Source organism: Girardinichthys multiradiatus, chromosome 7 (genome assembly GCF_021462225.1).
Source record: "Girardinichthys multiradiatus isolate DD_20200921_A chromosome 7, DD_fGirMul_XY1, whole genome shotgun sequence".
NCBI lineage: Eukaryota > Metazoa > Chordata > Actinopteri > Cyprinodontiformes > Goodeidae > Girardinichthys > Girardinichthys multiradiatus.
This window is the reverse complement of record NC_061800.1, coordinates 24,698,293-24,720,349: the sequence shown is the minus strand read 5'-3', so window position 1 is coordinate 24,720,349 and position 22,057 is coordinate 24,698,293. Positions and strand designations below refer to the sequence as shown.

The 22,057-nt window shown below is 42.0% G+C and overlaps 2 protein-coding genes across 4 annotated transcripts; both read left to right on the top strand.

Annotated features, from left to right (window-relative positions):
• Positions 1 to 218: 218 nt before the first annotated feature.
• Positions 219 to 3,989, top strand: si:ch211-199f5.1 (protocadherin-8). Its single transcript, XM_047369852.1, has 3 exons — positions 219 to 2,810; positions 2,901 to 3,099; positions 3,305 to 3,989. The coding sequence occupies exons 1-3, from the start codon at positions 393 to 395 to the stop codon at positions 3,616 to 3,618; spliced, it is 2,931 nt and encodes a 976-aa protein (XP_047225808.1). The 5' UTR covers positions 219 to 392; the 3' UTR covers positions 3,619 to 3,989.
• A 4,193-nt stretch (positions 3,990 to 8,182) lies between these two features.
• Positions 8,183 to 15,502, top strand: cnmd (chondromodulin). 3 transcript variants are annotated; one of them, XM_047371001.1, is made up of 8 exons: positions 8,183 to 8,273; positions 8,439 to 8,582; positions 8,792 to 8,872; positions 8,991 to 9,131; positions 9,249 to 9,362; positions 9,474 to 9,627; positions 11,270 to 11,433; positions 14,945 to 15,502. In XM_047371001.1, the coding sequence occupies exons 1-8, from the start codon at positions 8,229 to 8,231 to the stop codon at positions 15,170 to 15,172; spliced, it is 1,071 nt and encodes a 356-aa protein (XP_047226957.1). In that variant the 5' UTR covers positions 8,183 to 8,228; the 3' UTR covers positions 15,173 to 15,502. The 3 variants fall into 3 exon arrangements, with proteins under 3 accessions (XP_047226957.1, XP_047226959.1, XP_047226958.1); XM_047371003.1 differs by lacking the exon at positions 14,945 to 15,502 and adding an exon at positions 12,411 to 12,461; XM_047371002.1 differs by lacking the exon at positions 8,792 to 8,872.
• Positions 15,503 to 22,057: the final 6,555 nt, after the last annotated feature.

Below are 22,057 nucleotides of genomic sequence, written 5' to 3'. Positions count from 1 at the left end.
AGATGCGCCTGTGATTACAAAAAGAAAAATGTCAATATATATGTATTCATACCTTTATCTTTCTGCTCCTGTTTCTGTTGTGCAAAGAAAGAAAGCACAGAACATTTTTTCTCCCTGTGTGGATGTATTTTTAATTCTAAAGCGAGGGATTGGTCACACTTGGTCTCATTAGCATGAGGAGCTGTATAAACCCCGCCACTGCAGAATTTGGAGCTGTGTTGAAGGCGAGGCTGCGAGCATATCTGGCTGGCTGGCTGCTGCGCGCACTGAAGGACTAACTTTCACTTTCAGCGCAGTTCAGTTGATAAAAACGGGGCGCTGCATGGAGGGCTCGCTCCAGATGTGAACCGCACATTGTGAGGTTACTCAGCGAGGAAAAGACCTCTGCAAAGATGAATGTAACTTATTGGTACCGGTGGATTGTTATTTTCTATCTTCATCTTTGTTTATTCGCTTCTTGGACTCAGTCTGAGGGAAATACAGTGAGGTACCAGACCAGAGAGGAGGGTGCACCGGGTACTGTCATCGGGAACCTCGCCAAGGACATGTCCTTGAGTGTGTCCCACTCATCCAAGACCAATTTCAGGATGATGAAACAATTTAACGACTCCTTTATCCGGGTGAGAGAAAGCGATGGGCAACTCATTGTCGGGGAACGGATCGACAGAGAAAGGCTCTGCAAGCACACTCCACAGTGTTTGATTACTTTTGACGTGGTTAATTTTTCTAAAGACCGCTACAAATTGATCCACGTCGAGGTGGAAATAAGCGACATTAATGACAACTCTCCGGAGTTTCCAAACAGGGAGTCTGTGGTGGAAATTTCAGAGAACGCAGCTCTGGGGTCCCGGATCCCTCTGAATCCCGCTGTGGATGCCGATGTCGGGTCAAATTACATACAAAGCTATCAGATTTCTGTGAACAGTCACTTCACTATCGATGTGCTCCAAAGAGCGGATGGGGTTAAATATGCAGAGCTGATTTTGATGAAGGAGCTTGACAGGGAGACTCAGCCCTCATATAATATAGAACTGGTGGCAAAAGACGGAGGGAGCCCCCACAGATCCGGGTCAACTAAGATAACTGTGAGAGTGACTGACTTTAACGACAATAGCCCTGTTTTTGACCAGAACAGCTTCTCAGTGAGCCTCCCAGAGGACGCGCCGGTCGGCACCGTGATCCTGGATCTGAACGCAGTGGATGCTGACGAGGGTCTGAACGGGGAGGTGGTCTACGGGTTCGGGAAGCAGGTTTCTCACGAGATCCGCGAACTTTTCCAAGTGGGTAACAAATCGGGCCGCCTGACGCTCAGGAGTCCCGTAGACTTCGAGAGCAAAAGTACCTATGAGCTGGACGTGCAGGCTATCGATTTGGGCGCAAATCCGACCCCGTCAGTGTGCAAAATCATAATCCACGTCACGGACGTAAACGATAATGCCCCAGAGATCAGCATCACCCCGATGACCTCCATTGCAACGGGTGTTGCGTACATCAGCGAGGCGGCAGATAAGGACAGCCTGGTAGCGTTGATCAGCACCCTGGACAGAGACTCTGGAGTTAACAGTCAAGTTCACTGCTCTCTGTACGGCCACGATCACTTCAAACTCCGGCAGGCCCATGAGGACAGCTACATGATAGTCACAGCTGCTGCTCTGGACAGAGAGAGGATCAGTGAGTATAATTTAACAGTCATGGCTGAGGATTTCGGGTCACCCCCGTTAAGAAAAATCACTCAGTTCACCATCAGGCTCAGCGATGAGAACGACAACGCCCCCCACTTTGCGAGGGCCGTTTATGAGGTGTCAGTGGTGGAAAACAATGCCCCGGGCGCCTACATCACCACAGTGGAGGCCAGCGACGCTGATCTGGGTATCAACGGCAAAATCACCTACAGGCTGGTGGACAGTGTCATCATGGGGTCCCCGATGAACACCTTTGTGTCTCTGAACTCAGTGTCTGGCTCCCTATATGCGCTGAGGAGCTTCAATTATGAAGTGATGAAACAGCTGGATGTGCACATTCAGGCAAGCGACGGGGGGTCACCCCAGTTGCAGAGTACAGCCATCATCAGGTTAAAAATAGTTGATCAGAATGACAACCAGCCTTATATTATAGAGCCTTCACTCTACAAGGGGTCTGCTGAGGTTTTCCTACCCAGAGATGCATCTGCGGGTTACTTGGTGACACAGATTAGGGCCACAGATGCTGATGAGGGCATAAATGCACAGCTGTCCTTTAAGATCACAGAAGGGGGGCACTTAGGATTCTCCATCAACAAAGACACTGGAAAGGTGCTTGTGAGTCGAAAGCTCACTTATGACCTCATGAACAACGTTAAAGTCACAGTGGCGGTCAGTGACAACGGATCCCCCTCTCTGACTTCCACAGCCATGATTATTTTCAGTTTCATAGAAGGCACCCCACCCAGCCAACCTTCCTCGGCTCAAAATAGCAACGAGGAGCTACTCGAGTGGGACATGTCCATTGCTATAATCATCGTCCTGGCTGGGAGCTGCTCTGTTCTCCTGCTGGCTATTATTCTCATTGCGACCATCTGTAGCCGCAGGAAAAAAGAGACAAGTGAGGGAAATTTCGATGAGAAAGTAGAAACACCCAATATGGAGAAAGTGGAAAGTAGTCGTATGGATTCATTGATCGTCAATCACAAAGGCAAAGCGTTTGATGTCCATTCATTTCCAGAGGGTCTGCCTCTGGCCAGCAGCAACACAACAGAGGCCAGCAGTGAGGATAGCAGGCAGACAACAGGAATCTTTGAGCCAAACAGCAGGCCGATGGAGGCTAAGTTAAAGGTAAGCAGATTTTTCCCATACATTTCAAGATTACCACCTTATCTGTTTGAGCTTTCTGACTCAAAACAAATGTGTTTTATGTCTTTGAAGGGTTATTCCACACTACCGGGGTATGGCAAAGAAACCGTGAGGCCTATAACAATATGGAAGGGCAACTCGTTCACGACTATCTCAGCAAGAGACCCCCAAATTAGCGGGAAGGACAGTGGGAAAGGGGACAGCGACTTCAACGACAGCGACTCTGACATCAGTGCAGATGTTCACAAGAAGGAGTCACCACCAATGAACAGTGAGTGTCAGAAACATCCAGCACAGAATCAATGTAGTACCAAATCTAAACTATATATTTATCAGTACTCAAGAGTTATGATTAATTCATATGCATGCTAAGTTTCATTTGAGCGTCCTGGGATCCCTTATCCTCAAACATCCAGATGATTCATCAACTATTTATGTCACATCCTGATGAGTGCTGCTGTGTTTTCCCCCTTCAGGTCTCTGGGCGTGCACCAGTGAATGCAAAGTGCTAGGACACTCGGACCGGTGCTGGAGCCCATCAGCCACCAGGCCCAACACGAGCCTGGCCTGTGGATCACATCTGTCGACATTCTCCAAGACTGCCACACTTCCCCGGGATGCCAGGAGGGAAAACTACTACCCGGCTCATTTACCTAAAACCAGCGGTCTGCAGAGCGTGTACGAAAAGGTCCAACACCAGGAGTTTGATTACATTCTCGTCGGTCCACCAACACCAGCTAGGATACAGGAGACGGATGAAATCTCCATCCCTGAATACACAAACTCCTAAAAGAACCCAAATTGTGTCTCATACTGTTGTTAAAAGACATTTAGTCTTCATACTGTACAGATCTTTAATCCAGATTGACTCCATGTTGGATTGTTGACGTGTTCGGTAGCGTGTTGTGTGTGTCTTTTGGCTCATATAAGACTGTTTATTGTATTATGTGTAATATGCAAGATTTTCTATTGATATATTTTTCATAATGATTCAATGTAAAGATGAATTTTAATATGACTTTTTAAAAGCATGTGTTACTATTTAAGGGCATGACTTTTGGACATTTAGGCTGAAAAATGGCCTCTCTGCTGTGGAAAACAATCAACCATGTTTGTGGTAGATTTTATCATGATGTTGCACAAATAAAAAGTTAAAATCAACACTGTTTTGCTGTTCAATAGTGATTAAAATGTAAAAAAAAAGAAATAGAGAGTTGTTTGTAGTAATACAACCCCAATTAACCGCCTGTACGTATTTTATTTGCCTCAAAGGCTTGTGAGGTGCAGTAAATATAATGTAGTTCTGAACTGATAGTGAGTGAAAACCAATCTCCTTGCCTTCTCATCATGCACAATGGGGCTACTCTGCTTCTCCAATTTCCATGCAAATATGGCACTGCTGCTCAAATTCTCCTACAATTGCATATTTTTAAAAAGTCAAAGAATCCCGTCACCTTCCGTGATTGCCCCCCAGCTTACCAATTATTCTAAAAAAGTAATCTAATCTGTTCCTAAGCAACAGGAGCAGAGCGCATTTGAATCTCTTTTCATGCTATTTTTCTTGCTTTTAGGTTATAATAAAGAACAGGAAACCTTGACCATAAAACTTGAAATCAGAAAGCTCATAATTAAGCAAATTTTATCTTTCTCTTTTTTGCTCTGTATTCAGAGTCTGTACTGTCTACCAGCCTGCTGTCTGAATATATAAACCTACGAATAATAATATTTACAAGTTTGACTACAGGTATAGTGACTTCTTCCATGCCTGCTGACATGTTGGCAAACAACTTAGGAAAATCTGCAGTAAGCACATAAAAAATTTATGAAGAGGTAGTGTTTGACATTTCTGCATTTCTGCATAAATTTAAGGTAAAACTGAATCACATTTGAACACAAATCTAAGCAGATTAATCACCACACAAATGAGATTTTTGCACAGTATGTTGCTTAAATATTCAGACCCTTGACATTTTTCACATTTTGTCATGCTAAAACTTGTGAGGTGGAAAAGAAAATGATACGTGGTTTTCAAGGTTTTTTTTGCAAAAAACAAATAAAACATTGTAGTTGCCTTCAGAAGTCACATCATTAAACAATTTTATGTGTGCAATTTAATCTCAGCATAAATACAGCTTTCCCATGAAGATCATTAACAAACAGTATCATGAAAAGGTCAAAGGGGATGATTTTTGTCAAACACAATTTTCATCATCAGCAAGGAAGTGGGTGTGGTAGACTTTAAATACTTAAGTATTTCCCTGGACAACAGATTGGTCTGGAGATGCCAGAGTGTCCAGAGTCTTCAAGATGGGAATGAACAGTCTGTATTTCTTCAAGGTGCAGCAATATGCAAGGTGTTGCATATCTTCTAAGACTGTTGTGGAGAGTTTAATCTCATCTTTATCCATCTGTTGGGGACACAGCATCAGAACCAGTGACAAACAAGCTGATAAAAAAGACTGGGACCACTGAGCAGAGACAGCATAGCATCCAAAATGAAAAAAGCATGGTATAACTGCAAACCTACCAGGTCTTGACTGTCCACCTAAACTATTAAGCTGGGTATAAGGCAGATTAATCAAAGAAGCAGCCAAGGCCTGTGGAAGCTCTGGAAGGGTTGCAGATATTCATAGCTCAGGTGGACTGGTGGAATTCATGATGCGGGAATGACATTTTCAGCAGGGAAAATGAAGCTGGCCAGAGTTGATGAAACTATGGATGGTGCTAAATGCAGGGAATCCTGGAAAATAACCTCTTAGAGACTTGTGGTAACACACTCCAAAAAACCTGCAGGCATAATTGCAGTGAAATGTGATTTTACAATGTATTGAGTCAGTGGGGGATGAAAACAAAGGCATGCAATCCTATTTTTGCATTTTCTATTGCATTTTTCATGTCCTTCCCTTTTATAATGATGTGCTACTGTGATTGTGACATTAAAGAGGTCTGATCTACATAATCCTGTATACTGTACATATATATATATATATATATATATATATATATATATATATATATATATATATATATATATATATATATATATATATATATATATATATATATATATATATATATATAAGACTGCAAGGGAAGCTGAGCTTCCCCTAAAATGTCAAAAAATAAGTGATCAAATATATACTGTTGTGTGTACATGTCATTGACTAAATATGCGCTACAACGCGTTCAACTTTTGTTCAGAATTAGCTTCATATCACTGGTAACGACGCGGCTTTCCTCTCACTCATTCCCGCAGCTTCACAGTGCTTTAAACAGTGAGTTTAATGGCAAAGCAAAAATGCTAGGCTTTGTTCCGCCCATAGGACCCTCAGCCTCTCTGGGGGTCTGTGGGGCACTGGGCCGGCCTCGGCTGTCCCAGACGCTCAGCTTCTGCATGATGATTGGAGGATCTGTCTGAGGCTGAATCCCTTTTTGATTGACAGCGAAATGAGCGAATCAGCGATCTTGAAATTGAGCTTCCCCTTTTTGAAAGACCAGCATTCGCCAATATATACACTGCTCAAAAAAATAAAGGGAACACTTAAACAACACAATATAACTCCAAGTAAATCACACTTCTGTGAAACCAAACTGTCCACTTAGGAAGCAACACTGATTGACAATCAATTTCACATTATGTTGTGCAAATGGAATAGACAACAAGGAGAAATCTTTGGTGATTAGCAAGACGCACTCAATAAAGGAGTGGTTCTGCAGGTGGGGACAACAGACCACTTCTCAGTACCGATGCTTTCTGGCTGATGTTTTGGTCACTTTTGAATGTTGGTGGTGCTTTCACACTCGTGGTAGCATGAGACGGACTCTACAACCCACACAAGTGGCTCAGGTAGTGCAGCTCATCCAGGATGGCACATCAATGCGAGCTGTGGCAAGAAGGTTTGCTGTGTCTGCCAGCGTAGTGTCCAGAGCCTGGAGGCGCTACCAGGAGACAGGCTAGTACACCAGGAGACGTGGAGGAGGCCGTAGGAGGGCAACAACCCAGCAGCACGACTGCTACCTCCACCTTTGTGCAAGGAGGAACAGGAGAAGCACTGCCAGAGCCCTGCAAAATGACCTCCAGCAGGCCACAAATGTGCATGTGTCTGCACAAACGGTTAGAAACCAACTCCATGAGGATGGTATGAGGGCCCGACGTCCACAAATGGGGGTTGTGCTCACAGCCCAACACCGTGCAGGATGCTTGGCATTTGCCAGAGAACACCAGGATTGGCAAATTTGCCACTGACGCCCTGTGCTCTTCACAGATGAAAGCAGGTTCACACTGAGCACATGTGACAGACGTGACAGAGTCTGGAGACACCGTGGAGAGCGATCTGCTGCCTGCAACATCCTTCAGCATGACCGGTTTGGCAATGGGTCAGTAATGGTGTGGGGTGGCATTTCCTTGGAGGGACACATGGCCCTCCATGTGCTCACCAGAGGTAGCCTGACTGCCATTAGGTACCGAGATGAGATCCTCAGACCCCTTGTGAGACCATATGCTGGTGTGGTTGGCCCTGGGTTCCTCCTATTGCAGGACAATGCTAGACCTCATGTGGCTGGAGTGTGTCAGCAGTTCCTGTAAGATGAAGACATTGAAGCTATGGACTGGCCCGCCCGTTCCCCAGACCTGAATCTGATTGAGCACATCTGGGACATCATGTCTCGCTCCATCCACCAACGTCATGATGCACCACAGACTGTCCAGGAGTTGGTGGATGCTTTAGTCCAGGTGTGGGAGGAGATCCCTCAGGAGACCATCTACTGTCTCATCAGGAGCATCTCCAGGCGTTGTAGGGAGGTCATACAGACACGTGGAGGTCACACACAATACTGAGCCTCATTTTGACTTGTTTTAAGGACATTACATCAAAGTTGGATCAGCCTCTAGTGTGTTTTTCCACTTTCATTTTGTGTGTGACTCCAAATCCAGGCCTCCATTGGTTAATAAATTTGATTTCCATTGATGATTTTTGTGTGATTTTGTTGTCAGCACATTCAACTTTGTACAGAACAAAGAATTCAATGAGAATATTTCATTCATTCAGATCTAGGTTGTGTTATTTGAGTGTTCCCTTTATTTGTTTGAGCAGTGTATATATAGATATATGTAGATAAAGATATATAGTTATATTCCTCCTAACAGTGCATATTAATTCATATAATATGTATGTTACACAAAAATGTGTATGTTTGCCTTAGTTTGGTACCAAGGGTATGGCCACATGTTGCCTTGGGGAAACCTGGAGACCCAGGTAACATTCAGATGAAGAATTTTGCAATTTTGTATTAACCTTACGTCATTCACACATACCTGTCAGAAAGCCTTCTGGTGGATAACCCAATTCCCATAAAGAGAAGCAACCAGAGAGGGAATTATAGAGCCACTGGAGAGAGATTATGAGAAAAGTGCAGAATTCAGCTGGTGGATCTTGCTGTGCTGCGGTAAGACATACTCTGGTTTTTGATCAGAAGCATTACTGATATCTATGACGTGTTTGTAAAGCTGTCAACTCTGTAAAGTCTTAGGTTTTCCCCAGCAGTGTTAGTCTTGCCTCAGTCATTGTTCAGCATTTGCTATATGTGTCTTTGTTTGCTCTTGAATTTCAGGTTCGTAGCACATCCAGCACACCACCTTCAGCTGGAGTCAGTCATGTGCTGAGATTTGGAGTTGTGGTCCTTATCACTGGTACAGCATTCATGTTGTGTGCATCTTTGGGTTCCTTCTACATGTGGAAAGTCAGTGATAAAAATGTAAGTGAATTGGCTTTATATGTTAAAATGTTGACTAGTGTGCAGCATTACAGACTGTAAAATCAAATATTTCCTTCTGACTTCAGCACACAAGCTGCACAAATTGATTCATTGTGCTCTTCAAAATTTTATAAGCATCAACATTATGTTTATTTGTGTTCTAATGAGCTCACATGTGGGGCAAACCTCCTCATCGGGGTCTGCAACAGCATCTCCCGTGGTGCTTTACTCAAATTCTCAGTGTGTCAAAACTACAGAGGATTTTGTTCCAAGGAAATGTCTGCAAGGGGGTAAATAACACAAGCAATGTGAAACTTGTTCCTGCCTCTGCTGTTTGTGTTTGCCACTTTGTGATTTACATAACTCCACTAATCAGTCATTTTAACATCTTGCTTTGAATGCTACCAGGTTTATAATGTTCGTTACAGCCTGAACATCAACGGGGAGGCGACGGAGGGCTCCGTGGAAATTGATTCTGACAACAATCTGCAGAGATTTCAAACTGGGAGAGGAGCTGGGGAGGCTGTGGAGATTCATGACTTTCAAATTGTGAGTAAGTTTGTCCTTGTTCTCGCTTTCCCCCAGAGCTCAGCAAAGACCTTTTGTGTGCTTAGCAAAGTAGCGAAGCTGTGAGTGTAAACATGGCATCTCTGTGATTTGATGCAGGGAATAACCGGAATCCGCTTCTTCGGAGGAGACAAGTGCTATATAAAATCCCATATCAAAGCAAACCTCCCGCTCATGGGAGCACACAACAAAGACACGCTGATGTTTGACCTGGTACGTGTGCAAAAGTTCTTTCACACCAAGGCTGAGAATTTGGAAAAAAAAAGATACTGCTGCAGCATTAATGTGAGTAATTTAGAGAAACTGTGTTTGTTCTCTTGTCAGACAGATGAATTAATGCCTGTGAGGTTCGATGAGGAGTTCCTTATATGGGTTGCAGCAAAGCAGTCGCTGAAGAACAGCACATTCTTGAGCTACAGAATTCTGGATCTTTGTGGGGAACTTCCCATTTTTTGGCTCCAACCCATGTACCCTAAAGGTTCTTTCTACTTTTCCCAGAGCCTGCTTAAGGTTGTAGGAGGCCCCAAGCAGAATTTCACTTGTGGGCCCAATTATACCTCAAAAAGTGAAACTTATAACATTATATAGATTGTTCTCACACAGTGGGATATTTTTCAAGGATCTATTTTGGGCTTATAGTTAATAAAATACAAAATTGAGATTCTTAAAAAAATGTGTAATACATTTTCTAATGCAGAAATGCTACGTTACAGCCATGGTATGTCTTGCATAGTCATGGGGACAACCACTGACTTAATAGTTATCCAGCAGGCAGTCAATGACACCGTCCACAAGAATGGTAACTTTCAAAAGGTCATGGCTAAAGAAGCTGGCTGTTTTCAGAGTGCTATAAGAGAGCATTTCAATGGAAAGATTAGTGGAAGTATGATTAAAAAAGGTGTGATATTTATAGGTAGACATGAGATGCTTTTAACTTATCCTGTTTAAAACTACCCCATGTCTTTATATATCTGATTTCACACTAAATAGCTTAAAGATAAATTCATAAATTATTTAAAAACTTTGGAGGAATATAATAATTCATACCACACAAAGTGATATATTTCAAATGTTTATTTATGCAAATATCGAAGAACAGGCGTAACAGCAAATGAAAACCCCACATTCAGTTTCTCAGGAAATGAAAAAATTTTATAGATTAATAAAAGAAGGATTTAAATATATATATATATATATATATATATATTACAGCCTTCACAGTCATGGAGATAGTTTTCCAGCAGGCAGCCACTGACACCTCGTACAAGGAGGATAATCCACAACACATCATTGCTAAAGAAGCTGGCTGCTCACAGCATGCAGTATCCAAGCAAATTTATAAAAACACTGACTGTAAGGAAAACATGTGGTAGAAAAAGGTCAACAAGCAACAGGTATAACCCCAGTCTGTTCATTGTTTTGATGAAACATTTTTATTTTCTGAGAATTTTTTTTTTTCTGTTTTCATTAACTATAAGCCATAATCATCAAGATTTAAAGAAATAAATGCTTGAAAGCTATCACTCTAGACCGCTTGGAATGAATTTAAATGAGTTTCACTTGTTTAACTGAATCCCTAAAAGAAATTGATATTTTGCTAATAGTCTCAATTGTTGACATTCATGTGTACATGTGTGTTAGCCAACATGTCCTTTGAGGTTGCAGGAGGCCTCGCGCAGTTACAGAGTTTGAATGTACCTCGAGCCAGCCCTGATTGCACTGAAAGAAAAACTACTCTTCTAAAACACGCTACAATCTATTTTAAGTTGAGCCATTTAACTTTTTTCACAGCTCTTTAAAATCTTAGCTGTGATTGCTTTTCTTATCTGCTGACACACTTGTAAAATTTCCTGCCTTGGCTTAGAAGTTATTGAAACACTTGAACATCTTGAACATACACTAAATTTAGAGTTGAACAGCAGAGAAAAAAGACTAACAAAGTCGGGTATTAAAAAAGAATGAAGTTGAAACATGCAACACTGCTTGATATCACTGCTGCGGAGTGAATTATTCAAGACATCTGAGACAGCTCCAGCTATGTAGGATTGAGCTCTGGGGACATGTATGGCATCTTGTGGATGTTGACCCAATACTTTTGCCTCTTGTGGATGGAGTAACAGATGGGAAGAGGAAAAAGAGAGGCATGCAGCGAGCCAAACGGCAGTTAAACATGCCGGAGATCAAGGCAACCAATGAGGAGAGGGACCTGATGAGTGAGCAGGAGACTGTGGATGAAGGGCAGTCAGCTGTGGGGTCAGGGTACAATCCTGAAAACCCCTACCATGTGAGTAATCATTTCATCAGCAACACTGTTTACAGTAAACATGTCTCCACAGCTGGTTAATTTTTTATTTGGTATCAAGAGGCATATTCTAGGCCCTAAAACAACCCTTAAAGAGTTGTTTTGAAATTAAGTTTTGCTTTTTACAAATTACTTTATCACAACAGTGCTGAAAGGATCGTTCTAGTTCTAAACTTTTTAAAGTGGATTTCAGTGTGGTAGGCATCAGCAGTCAGTATTTTAACACCAAGCGACAGGAGTCTAATAATGCATTCTATCTGAACTTGGGAGAAAGTTAAAGACAGACTTTGTTCTGTTGTGCTTTAATATGGAACAAAGTGTGTTCCTCATATATTTAAAACTGAATGTATTTGCTCTATAATCGAAACCAAATCCAATGATTTACCTTTACCTTTAATACACAATAAAGTACGTTTCATATTAATTTACAGCTCAATTAAGACTTTCCTGCTCTCCCTCAAACTCATTGTTACATTTCTCAACAACCAAAACAATGAATCCATCACTCATTGCTCAGATAAGTGGGATTGCAGAGTAAGACAAATTATGAGGGTTGTTCATGTGTTGCTATGATAAGCCTTACAACAGTGCAAGATTTTGAGAAAAGTCCTGGATCTTATATGTAGTTTGTAGATCTTATGTAGATATATGTAGATCTTATATGTAGTTTGTTAGGGGAAAAAAGAACACTGAAGAATAGAATATTTACAAGATACAAAACAAGGTTTGAGCCCGGGAATTTTTTTCCCTCACTGAGGAAATTGCAAAACATGCAATGGAAGGAGTCAGGGAGCAGGAGGAATGGTTACTTTATGCAAAACAAATACAGTCTGAGAACTTTTTTTTGTAAGTAATCTATTTTGATTTATGTAATTTGATCTACTAATCTGTTTTGCAGTACTATAACATTTTCTTAAAGATTAATTAAAGAAGATAATTTTTTTTATTTTGCTTTTCAGTTCTCTATCAAGAAAAACTACACTGAGGTAACATAGAGTACGTCATTAATAACATTCTTTAACGCAAACTAAAAATACATATGACATTTATGAATAAATCACATCTTCAGGGTCTCCTCAGACCAATAAAATGATACATTCAATTGAAATGTGGAAGCATTTTTATAATTAGAACTGGAGCTAATTAGGTGGGAAAAACAAATCACATGCAAAGATGTTACGTAGCCACAAATATATATATTTTTTTATTTCATAACCTAATACTTACAAATTCCTATTACTATAATGTTTATTCAATTTCTTTAACTCTTTCTACATGGAGCTATATATATGCATGCCTTCTAATTGTTGTGAAAATGTTTGCATTTTTCCTGATGCCATTCAATCTTACACCCCAACACCGGGGCCAACTCCCATTTTTCAATCCCCCAATGTTGGCAACACCCGATCACGTGTGTGCTAAACATAGTAAAATTTGCAATAAAAAAGAAAGCCGTCTTTGTTTTTGATCATTTGCTAATCATTAAATAAGTACAGCACTGTACATATTTTGAGATCTCTAAGTGTAGATGTTGCTTTTGTGCTTGGATACATACTATGCAAACAAATGTGTTTAATATTGGTATAGGCTATTATTTCTGATAGTTATTAGAACAACACAACAATTAATAAATCTCACTGGTTTTACAACCCAAAACTAGAAGACTGGACTGCGTGTGACATAATTCTCAGAACTGACTTCCAAGGTACATTCAATGCATCATAAGTTACCCCAGATTTTAGAAACTAACATTAAAACTGTAATCTTTTTAATCCGCTTTTTTCACATTTGAAATTAGTGACCTGGTACACTAAAAGAAGTACAGATACATTGTACAACCCTTCATGTTAAATAGGCAGATAATTTTCTGTAACTGGAGATGCATGCAAATGCAATTATTGACATGTTAATGTCGTATTTAATAAGCTAATGCTAACCGTGCAGCTAATTTTGAGTCTGATTTTCAGATCTAACTAAAATAGCCCAAGAACAGTAATTCTGTCAACATCTATTCTTCAGCTTGAGCCTGAATATTTGAGAGTCTTAGGAAAATGCTAACTGAAACAATGTTTAAAACAGTTGTAGTCAAGCATGAACAGTAAAATTTCATTTTAGGTTTTACAGCATGACATGTGAACCACACTTCAATTGAATGTTCTCTTTTGGATTATTTGCATGCATGCTACAACCCAAAAAACCCACAAAAAATATTATTATTATTTTTTTACAAGTAATGTTGATAATTGTTGTATAAGGTTGGGATTCCGCTGCAGCTGTGTTCTTGGTTTGCTTTAATCAATAATAAATTTCAAAGTCAGTGTTATGAAAGCAGAAAAAATAACAATATTATAATAATACTTACAGGTTTTTGACCCAAAAATGGCTAAATTAGCTGTTAATTATTTTAGGTATTGATTCAGGTGGTGACTGTTTATGTGACAACTAACTTTAGATAGCTGGAACATTATCAGTAAGTACACAAAAGCAGCTAGATTACTTTTGCATTTAGCATTGTAATTATATCCTTACTGCCTGACTTATTTTAAAATCATACAAATCATTATTTATTGGTGTTTTTATTTTCAAACAGATGCATAATCAAAAGAGAGATTGGTCATTTGTATGTAGTAGAAATGACAGATGTAAATGTAGGTACTTAATGAGCACAATGTAGTAATTACACACAACTGTGCATAACCACTAAATGGCAGCAAAGGACTTTCAATACAATCCTTGGTATGTGTGGAATGAACATCAACTGGCAATAATAGGATACAAATACCACAATGGCTGCATTGGTTCTAGAACTGGTTTGAGGCAAATTCGTGACACCAGTCTAAAAGGAGTAAACATTGTTCTAACTGAACCTCAGTCCAACACACTGTTAAGTGACAGTATAATTAGGCTTCTATGTAAATGACTGTATGATGCAAAAGTAGGATGTGTGTAAAGGTTTAAAAAACAGCATTTGCATGAGCTTCTATGTTTTTTTTATACTACAGCTGTTTGACAAACATTTGCTTTAGAAATCACCAAGCTCTGATTTCATTGGCCTTTCTGTCAAATCTATTTCTGGAACATTCTGAGAGAAGCATAATTCAAGTAAGACACTGGCTGCTTTTAATAACCTCACAGAATTAAATTTAAAACAAAAATCTAAACTATCCCCTTAGGATGCCAACCTCCTTAATAATCTATTTTCACAAAACTAGAACTGGGTGAGGAAATGTGTTAACCTGCAACCAGACCTTGTCTCTGCTGTTGCGTGGTCTTTGCTGCTGCTGCATCATTTCATCAATCTGGCATCTTTAATATTAGGTCAATGTGATTGAAGCTCCCATTCCAGCTTGATAAGGTTTTGAACCAATGTGAAAAACTTCACATTTCCACAAAAGCATCTGCGTTCTTGAGATGATCAATAGATTTAGAGCTTGTTTGAACTGCAGATATAGATTTGCCGTTCATATACTAATCATCTTTAATATAACCACAGCACAGCGGAGAGGCCAGAGAAGAGAGTTCTATGACCTTTGATAACATGCTGGACCACCAAGGAATCTGCTGCTCAGAATGCCAGCGCAGCTACACTCACTGTCAGCGAGTGTGCGAGCCTCTGCGTGGCTACTGGCCTTGGCCCTACAACTACAGAGGGTGTCAGGTGGCCTGTCGAGTCATCATGCCTTGTCGCTGGTGGGTAGCACGCATTTTGGGTGTTGTGTAGCCTTTTCGTTTGGAAGGAGTAGTGCTTTTTTTTTCCATTGCCAAAGGTCTTAAATCTTAATACTACTGCTGGATAGCACAACTTGCAAATGTTAGAAATGTTCATCTTTCTAGGCATACTTTCATCTTTATGTACTGTAAAATTGGAATATATACTGTAGATGTAATCACAAAATCACAAATAAGCAGAACATCTTTTCATAGCTTGATGCTGAAGCTTTAGTGCACTGTACTGTGTTAAATAGAAGGCTTGGGACCAAATCCAGAATGCTCAGCTGATCATGCACCTTTTTCTGACTGAGTCGGCTTTCAATAAATTCTAATTACAGTATGCATGCTTTGATGTTGGTGTTTTTCTGTGTCACAGACTGTTTCCATGGTTCCACCGGGTGTTTTCTTCTTTCATTTTGATAAAAACTGAAGTGACAGCAACAGTTGCCGTAACTTCCATTTACAGCTCCGATTCAGTTTAAGGGCAACACAATTTTTGACGTGCGTTAATGCGGGCTGAGTGTTGTGGCAGTGATGGAAAACATTTCCATCAAAATGACAGTTTCATTAAATAAATAATTTTTTCGCTAAAATGAGACTGCGAATGAAACATTTAGAAAACACAACCTCGGAAAGATTTTCCTGTTTTTTTATAAACAAGGCTGATTTTGTTTCCGGCTGTAGCCTTAATAGCTCTTAATCAAAAGTAATCTGATTGTTATCTCTAAAGCCGTACGCCAACTTTTTAAATAACTAAACACAGCCATGTTGTGATCCAGATGATTTCACAGAGGGTTATCCAGGCACATCAAATTACAACAGATGTGAAATTGCTCCATATCTGCCTCTAAAGCTGCATTGAAACTCAGAAGCAGGGGGCAACACAAAAGAGATGCTTGTCTTTTTCTCTGCTTGGAGATTTTTTCCTGGTTTTCACGCGGGTAGAGGTGCTTATCACATCTTCAGTGCCGATAAGGCAGCCTCCGTGCTTCCGTAGGCTATATAATATTAATCCCTCTCCCACGTCTGCAGATACACTTAAAGGAAGGTGACAAGCATGACATATCCAGGACCTCCTGATGGCTCCTGCTCTGGAGTGCAGCTGCTAAAAGAGTCCCCAAGTACCCTCAAGTGATGTAAATTTGCAGGGGGAGTCCAATTTCCATCACAGTGCTGTCACTGCCACGGTCATTAAACTAAATCATCCTGCTGTGTGTCACACTGCTCCCGTTTTAAAGGCCCCTCTATAATGGAGTTATACTTGGACTGCAGATTGCAGCACAACAGTAAAATGTTTGACCTGACATCACCTGTAGGACTAACTAGAACATTATTTCTTCCTTAAAACTATGGGGGATGAGGGTACCTTAAAAAATTTAAGACTATATTATAATAAATGCGTTTACAGTGCCTTGCTAATCTATTCATATTCCTTAAGCTTTAGCCCATTTTGTCATATTGTAATCACAGTTTCCTATATCTTTCATATTATGTGATATACCAACACAAAATATTGTTAAGTGGAGGAAAACTGAACTTTTAAAAAATTGCCTGCTTATAAAAATCATTTAAAGGGATTAAAAAGTTAAGTGAATTTGTCAATCTAATCGCCTCAGGGAGCTTATTCCACAAAATCAGTGCTTTAACCAATAGAGTTCCACCAACCTCAGCCGAGATTGTGGTTTGGTCAGAGGAGCTCTGCCTTAGGACCTCATGTCTCAGCCATGGTGTTAGGAGATCACAGATGTGTTTGGCACAAACCCAGAACGGGCCTTAAAAGTCAGCAATAAAATTGTACATCAATTCTAAAATTAACTAGTGGCCAGCGAAGAGACCATAAAATTAAAGTAATGTGTTCTCTGTCTAGGTTTTAGTAAGAAGTCTGACTGCTGCATTTTGTACCAACTGCAGTTCGTGGAAGTCTTGTTGCCTCAGTCAGAGGTTTATTGAGCTGCAATAGTTTATTGTAGAGGAGATAAAACTAGGAGATAAACAACTTTCTCTAAATGCCTTTCTTTTTATTTAGACTTTCTCTAAATAAAAACAACTCATCTGAGTCTTGTGGCTGCATGAAACATATTTTAACCACTGACTTGTTTATTTAAGATGAGGTGAATGTCAAAAATAAAGCCGAGAATATATATATATATATATATATGTATATATAAATTTAATAATGCAGTGATGTGGCCCATTGTAACTCTGAAGGAGCTACAAAGATCCAGAGCTCAATTGGGAGATTCTATCAACAGGATAGCTATTGAACATGCACTCTACAAACCTGGTATTTATAGAAGAACAGTTGGTGGTGGCCACATCATGCTGTGGAGGTGCTCTTCTTCAGCAAGGACAAGGAAGCTAGTCAGATTTGATAGGAAGATGAATGAGGCAACCCTGGAAGAAAATTGGTTAGTGGCTGCATGACATGACTGTAGCTCTGGCCACAATGGCATGGTATGGTTTAAGTCATAGGTATGTGTTATGGTCAGTTCAACGCCCAGACTGTGCTAAGTGATAGTTGTTTATAGAAGACCTCATTCAGTCTGACCGAGCTTGGGGTATTTTGCAAACAATAATTGGCAAACCTTTCAGTCACTATATGTGCAAAGCTCGTAGAAATATAACTCAAAAGACTAATAGGAGAAAATGGTTCTTTCAAGCTTCAGATGGAATGAACAAAAATGTTCTCCACACTTTGCAGTTTTGTATTTGTGAATAATTTTTAAAACCATGTTTCATTTACCTTCCACTTCACTTCACATTTATAGACTACATTGTGCTGGTCTATCATGCAAAATTTAAATAAAATATATTAAAGTTTATGTTTGTACCAAGACAATGTCTTGCATCCATTGTTTTTTTATGGATTTTCTTTTGTCATTGCTTTCACTCACATTTTCTTGATAAAGCAGCACAGGACAAGGAGCTCTAAGTTTAGACTACAGAAGATGGAAAATAAAATGCAGAAAGACAGGCCCGCAACACCACAAGCCAAAATTCAATGTGGCATTTAAACTGAAAAAAAAAAAACTGCTCAGAACAACGTTTTTTTATCCCAGGGACCTGTTTTGAAAGAACTTGTCTCTTTTTGCCATCCCTCTGTCTCCTGAGAAAAGAAATGCACCCCCATTGAGTAGAAAGACGAATGTGTTGGAGATCGGCTTCAGTGCGCGAGACAGTGGTGCCTTTTTCTTTGTCTCTCCCTCTGGAGCTGAGCTTACCCTGGGAGCCCTGCAGGCCAGGGAACAAACAGAGCTTTGTGAGCACCGACCCACTGTGACCAGCAGCCACACTGCAAACCTTCAACTCCTGTGCTAATAAGACACCACAGATGAGGAATTCGCTCAGCTGACAGGGGAGGGGGAGCTTTCTCGCATCCACCTGTGCTTTCATCATTGCCCATCATAAGAAGCATGGTTCAGACGGGGTGCTGTGGATGGTGAAAGCCTTCCTCACCAATCCATCCTCTTGCCACTAAAACAGAACACAGAATATTTGCGGGAATTTATGTTTTGTTGCAAGAATTAGGGCTTATCACAGCTGTGCAGTCATGAGAACTTCCTGTAAATATGTCAACAGTCTGTCATAAATGTGAGCGTTGTTGCCCAAGAGGCATAAAACGTGTGAACAGGAGTGAGAAGTGAACCACTCTAGTCGACGTGTCCTACATTTGATTGCATGTTTTCCATTACACCCAGATATGAATGCAATAAATAGTACTGACAGTCCATTTTGCACCCTAACGATGAACACAGAAACCCTTTTAGGCTTGCTCATTATGTTTGTCTGCAAGAAAGCACTGCAATACATTTATAGACGCTGGCACTGGAGAACCTGTTACCCGCAGCTTTGCACCAGCAGAAACAGGCCAAGCTCGGGAACATTTGTCTTTTCTTTTCTCCTGAATGCTCAGAAATACATGGTTGGATGAAGGGTTGTTCTGCTACAAGGCTTAAATGCTTTTTAATCCCATGGTTGAGTGACCACTTGCAGTTCTGTCCAGTACTCTGCCTGCCATTTGCAGGTCCCTCAGAAGTTTTCCTGCCACTTGCTTGCCTTTCTCTCCCTTTCTCTCAGGACTCCACCTCCTATTTTGTATGCAAGTCCCAAATGTTTTTTAATCAAATGCCTGCTAGTACTGCATAAAAAATGACGTGACTTGTTTATTTCGCAGAGTTAAAACTCCAAATACTAGTTATAGACCTGCCTGCCTTCAGTGAATTATTGTCAATGTTATGAAACATTATGGCAATTACTCTGACACACACTGCAGGGATTTTTTTTCTTTCTGCGTATTGCACTTGGTTGCATGGTGTCCTTGTTACACTTAAATAGAAAACCTGTACTGTGGTGTGGGTGTAAATTGGACACAGTACTGGAATTTGCACCACTGCTCTCTGAAGGACACACTCTGTGTGACAGTTAGTGTGGTGGTGGTGGTGCAGCAACCTGCAGTGGATGTCAGGAGTTGTACTATATAAGGTGAGGCAGATATCTTTAAATCACATAAGAAGATGTGCTCTCAAAGAATATACTGTAGATACATTGAAAATATTGCACATTTATAATATAAATTATGTCAAATTAAAATTCTCAACTAAATCATCAATCAATATTCAAAGGATAGCTCAGAATTTTTTAAGTATAATTCTGACAAAAGGTGTTAATGTTGAACATGCTGTAGATAACTCTTTTCAGTTTGTATAAATCCAGATTACTTGACCCCAGACGTCGATGTTGACAGTTAGTCTGACAGGGACCAAGACCAAGGGGCGCTTGTTCAGAATTGTCATAATGGTTTATGTAAACACTATTTTGTGAAACTTCAAGCTATGATTAAAGGTTTGTTAGAGAACATTTGTGCATAACAAGCTTAGCAAAGACCAGGGTACATGCCATAAACCAAGGGTTCCCAAACATTTCAGCCTGTGACAGAAAATAACAGTGCTAGAGAGCTGTATTTATTTTTTTACTCGTACTCGTACTCGTTGTCTTCCGCTTTATCCGGCACCGGGTCGCGGGGCCAGCAGACTCAGCAGAGACGCCCAGACGTCCCTCTCCCCAGACACCTCTTCCGGCTCCTCCGGGGGAAGCCCAAGGCGTTCCCAGGCCAGCCGAGAGACATAGTCCCTCCAGCGTGTCCTGGGCCGTCCCCTGGGCCTCCTCCGGGTGGGACGTGCCTGGAACAACTCCCGAGGAAGGCGTCCAGGAGGCATCTGGTATAGATGCCCAAGCCACCTCAACTGGCTCCTCTCGATGTGGAGGAGCAGCGGCTCTACTCCGGGCTCCTCCCGGATGGCCGAGCTCCTCACCCTATCTCTAAGGGAGTGCCCGGCCACACTACGGAGGAAGCTCATTTCAGTCGCTTGTATCCGGGATCTCGTTCTTTCGGTCAAGACCCAAAGTTCATGGCCATAGGTGAGGGTAGGAACATAGACCGACCGGTAAATCGAGAGCTTCGCTTTTCGGCTTAGCTCTCTTTTCACCACAACGGACCGGCACAGCGCCCCCATTACTGTGGCAGCCGCACCAATCCGTCTGTCAATCTCCCGCTCCATTCTTCCCTCACTCGTGAACAAGACCCTGAGATACTTAAACTCCTCCACTTGAGGCAGGAACTCCCCTCCAACCTGAAGAGGACAAGCCACCCTTTTCCGGTCGAGAACCATGGCCTCGGACTTGGAGGAGCTGATCTTCATCCCAGCCGCTTCACACTTGGCTGTGAACCGCCCCAGTGCATGCTGTAGGTCTTGGCTAGAGGGGGCCAGCAGGACCACGTCATCCGCAAAAAGAATAGACGAAATCCTCTGGTCCCCAAACCAGACCCCGTCCGGCCCTTGGCTGCGTCTAGAAATCCTGTCCATAAAAGTTATGAACAGGACAGGTGACAAAGAGCAGCCCTGCCGGAGTCCAACATGCACCGGGAACAGGTCCGACTTAGTGCCGGCAATGCGGACCAAACTCCTGCTCCGCTCGTACAGGGACCGGATGGCCACTAGTAAAGGGCCCCCGAAAACCACACTGCTCCTCCTGAAGCCGAGGTTCGACTATCGGCTGGACTCTCCTCTCCAATACCCTGGCGTTGGCCTTACCAAGGAGGCTGAGGAGTGTGATCCCCTTGTAGTTGGAACACACCCTTCTTATGAAGGGGGACCACCACCCCAGTCTGCCAGTCCAGAGGCACTGTCCCCGACCGCCACGCAATGTTGAAGAGGCGTGTCAACCATGACAGCCCTACAACATCCAGAGACTTGAGGTACTCAGGGCGGATCTCATCCACCCCCGAAGCCTTGCCACCGCGGAGCTTTTTAACCACCTCGGTGACTTCAGCCTGGGTGATGAAAGAGTCCAACCCTGAGTCCCCAGAACTCTGTTTCCACCAGGGAATGGGCGATGGCAGGATTGAGGAGATCCTCGAAGTACTCCCTCCACCGGCCGATAATGTCCCCAGTCGAGGTCAGCAGCTCCCCACCCCCACTGTAAACAGTGTTGGCGAAGCACTGCTTCCCCCTCCTGAGGCGCCGGACGGTTTGCCAGAATCGCTTCGGGGCCAACCGGTAGTCCTTCTCCATGGCCTCACCAAACTCCTCCCAGGTCTGGGTTTTGCCTCTGCCACCGCCCGGGCCGCGGCACGCTTGGCCCCACGGTACCCGTCAACCGCCTCAGGAGTCCCACAAGCCAACCACAGCCGGTAGGACTCCTTCTTCAGCTTGACAGCGTCCCTTACTGCCGGTGTCCACCACCGGGTTCGGGGATTGCCGCCGCGACAGGCACCGCAGACCTTACGGCCGCAGCTACGGGCAGCAGCATCGACAATAGATATGGAGAACATGGTCCACTCGGACTCTATGTCTCCAACATCCCTCGGAATCTGGTCAACGCTCTCCCAGAGGTG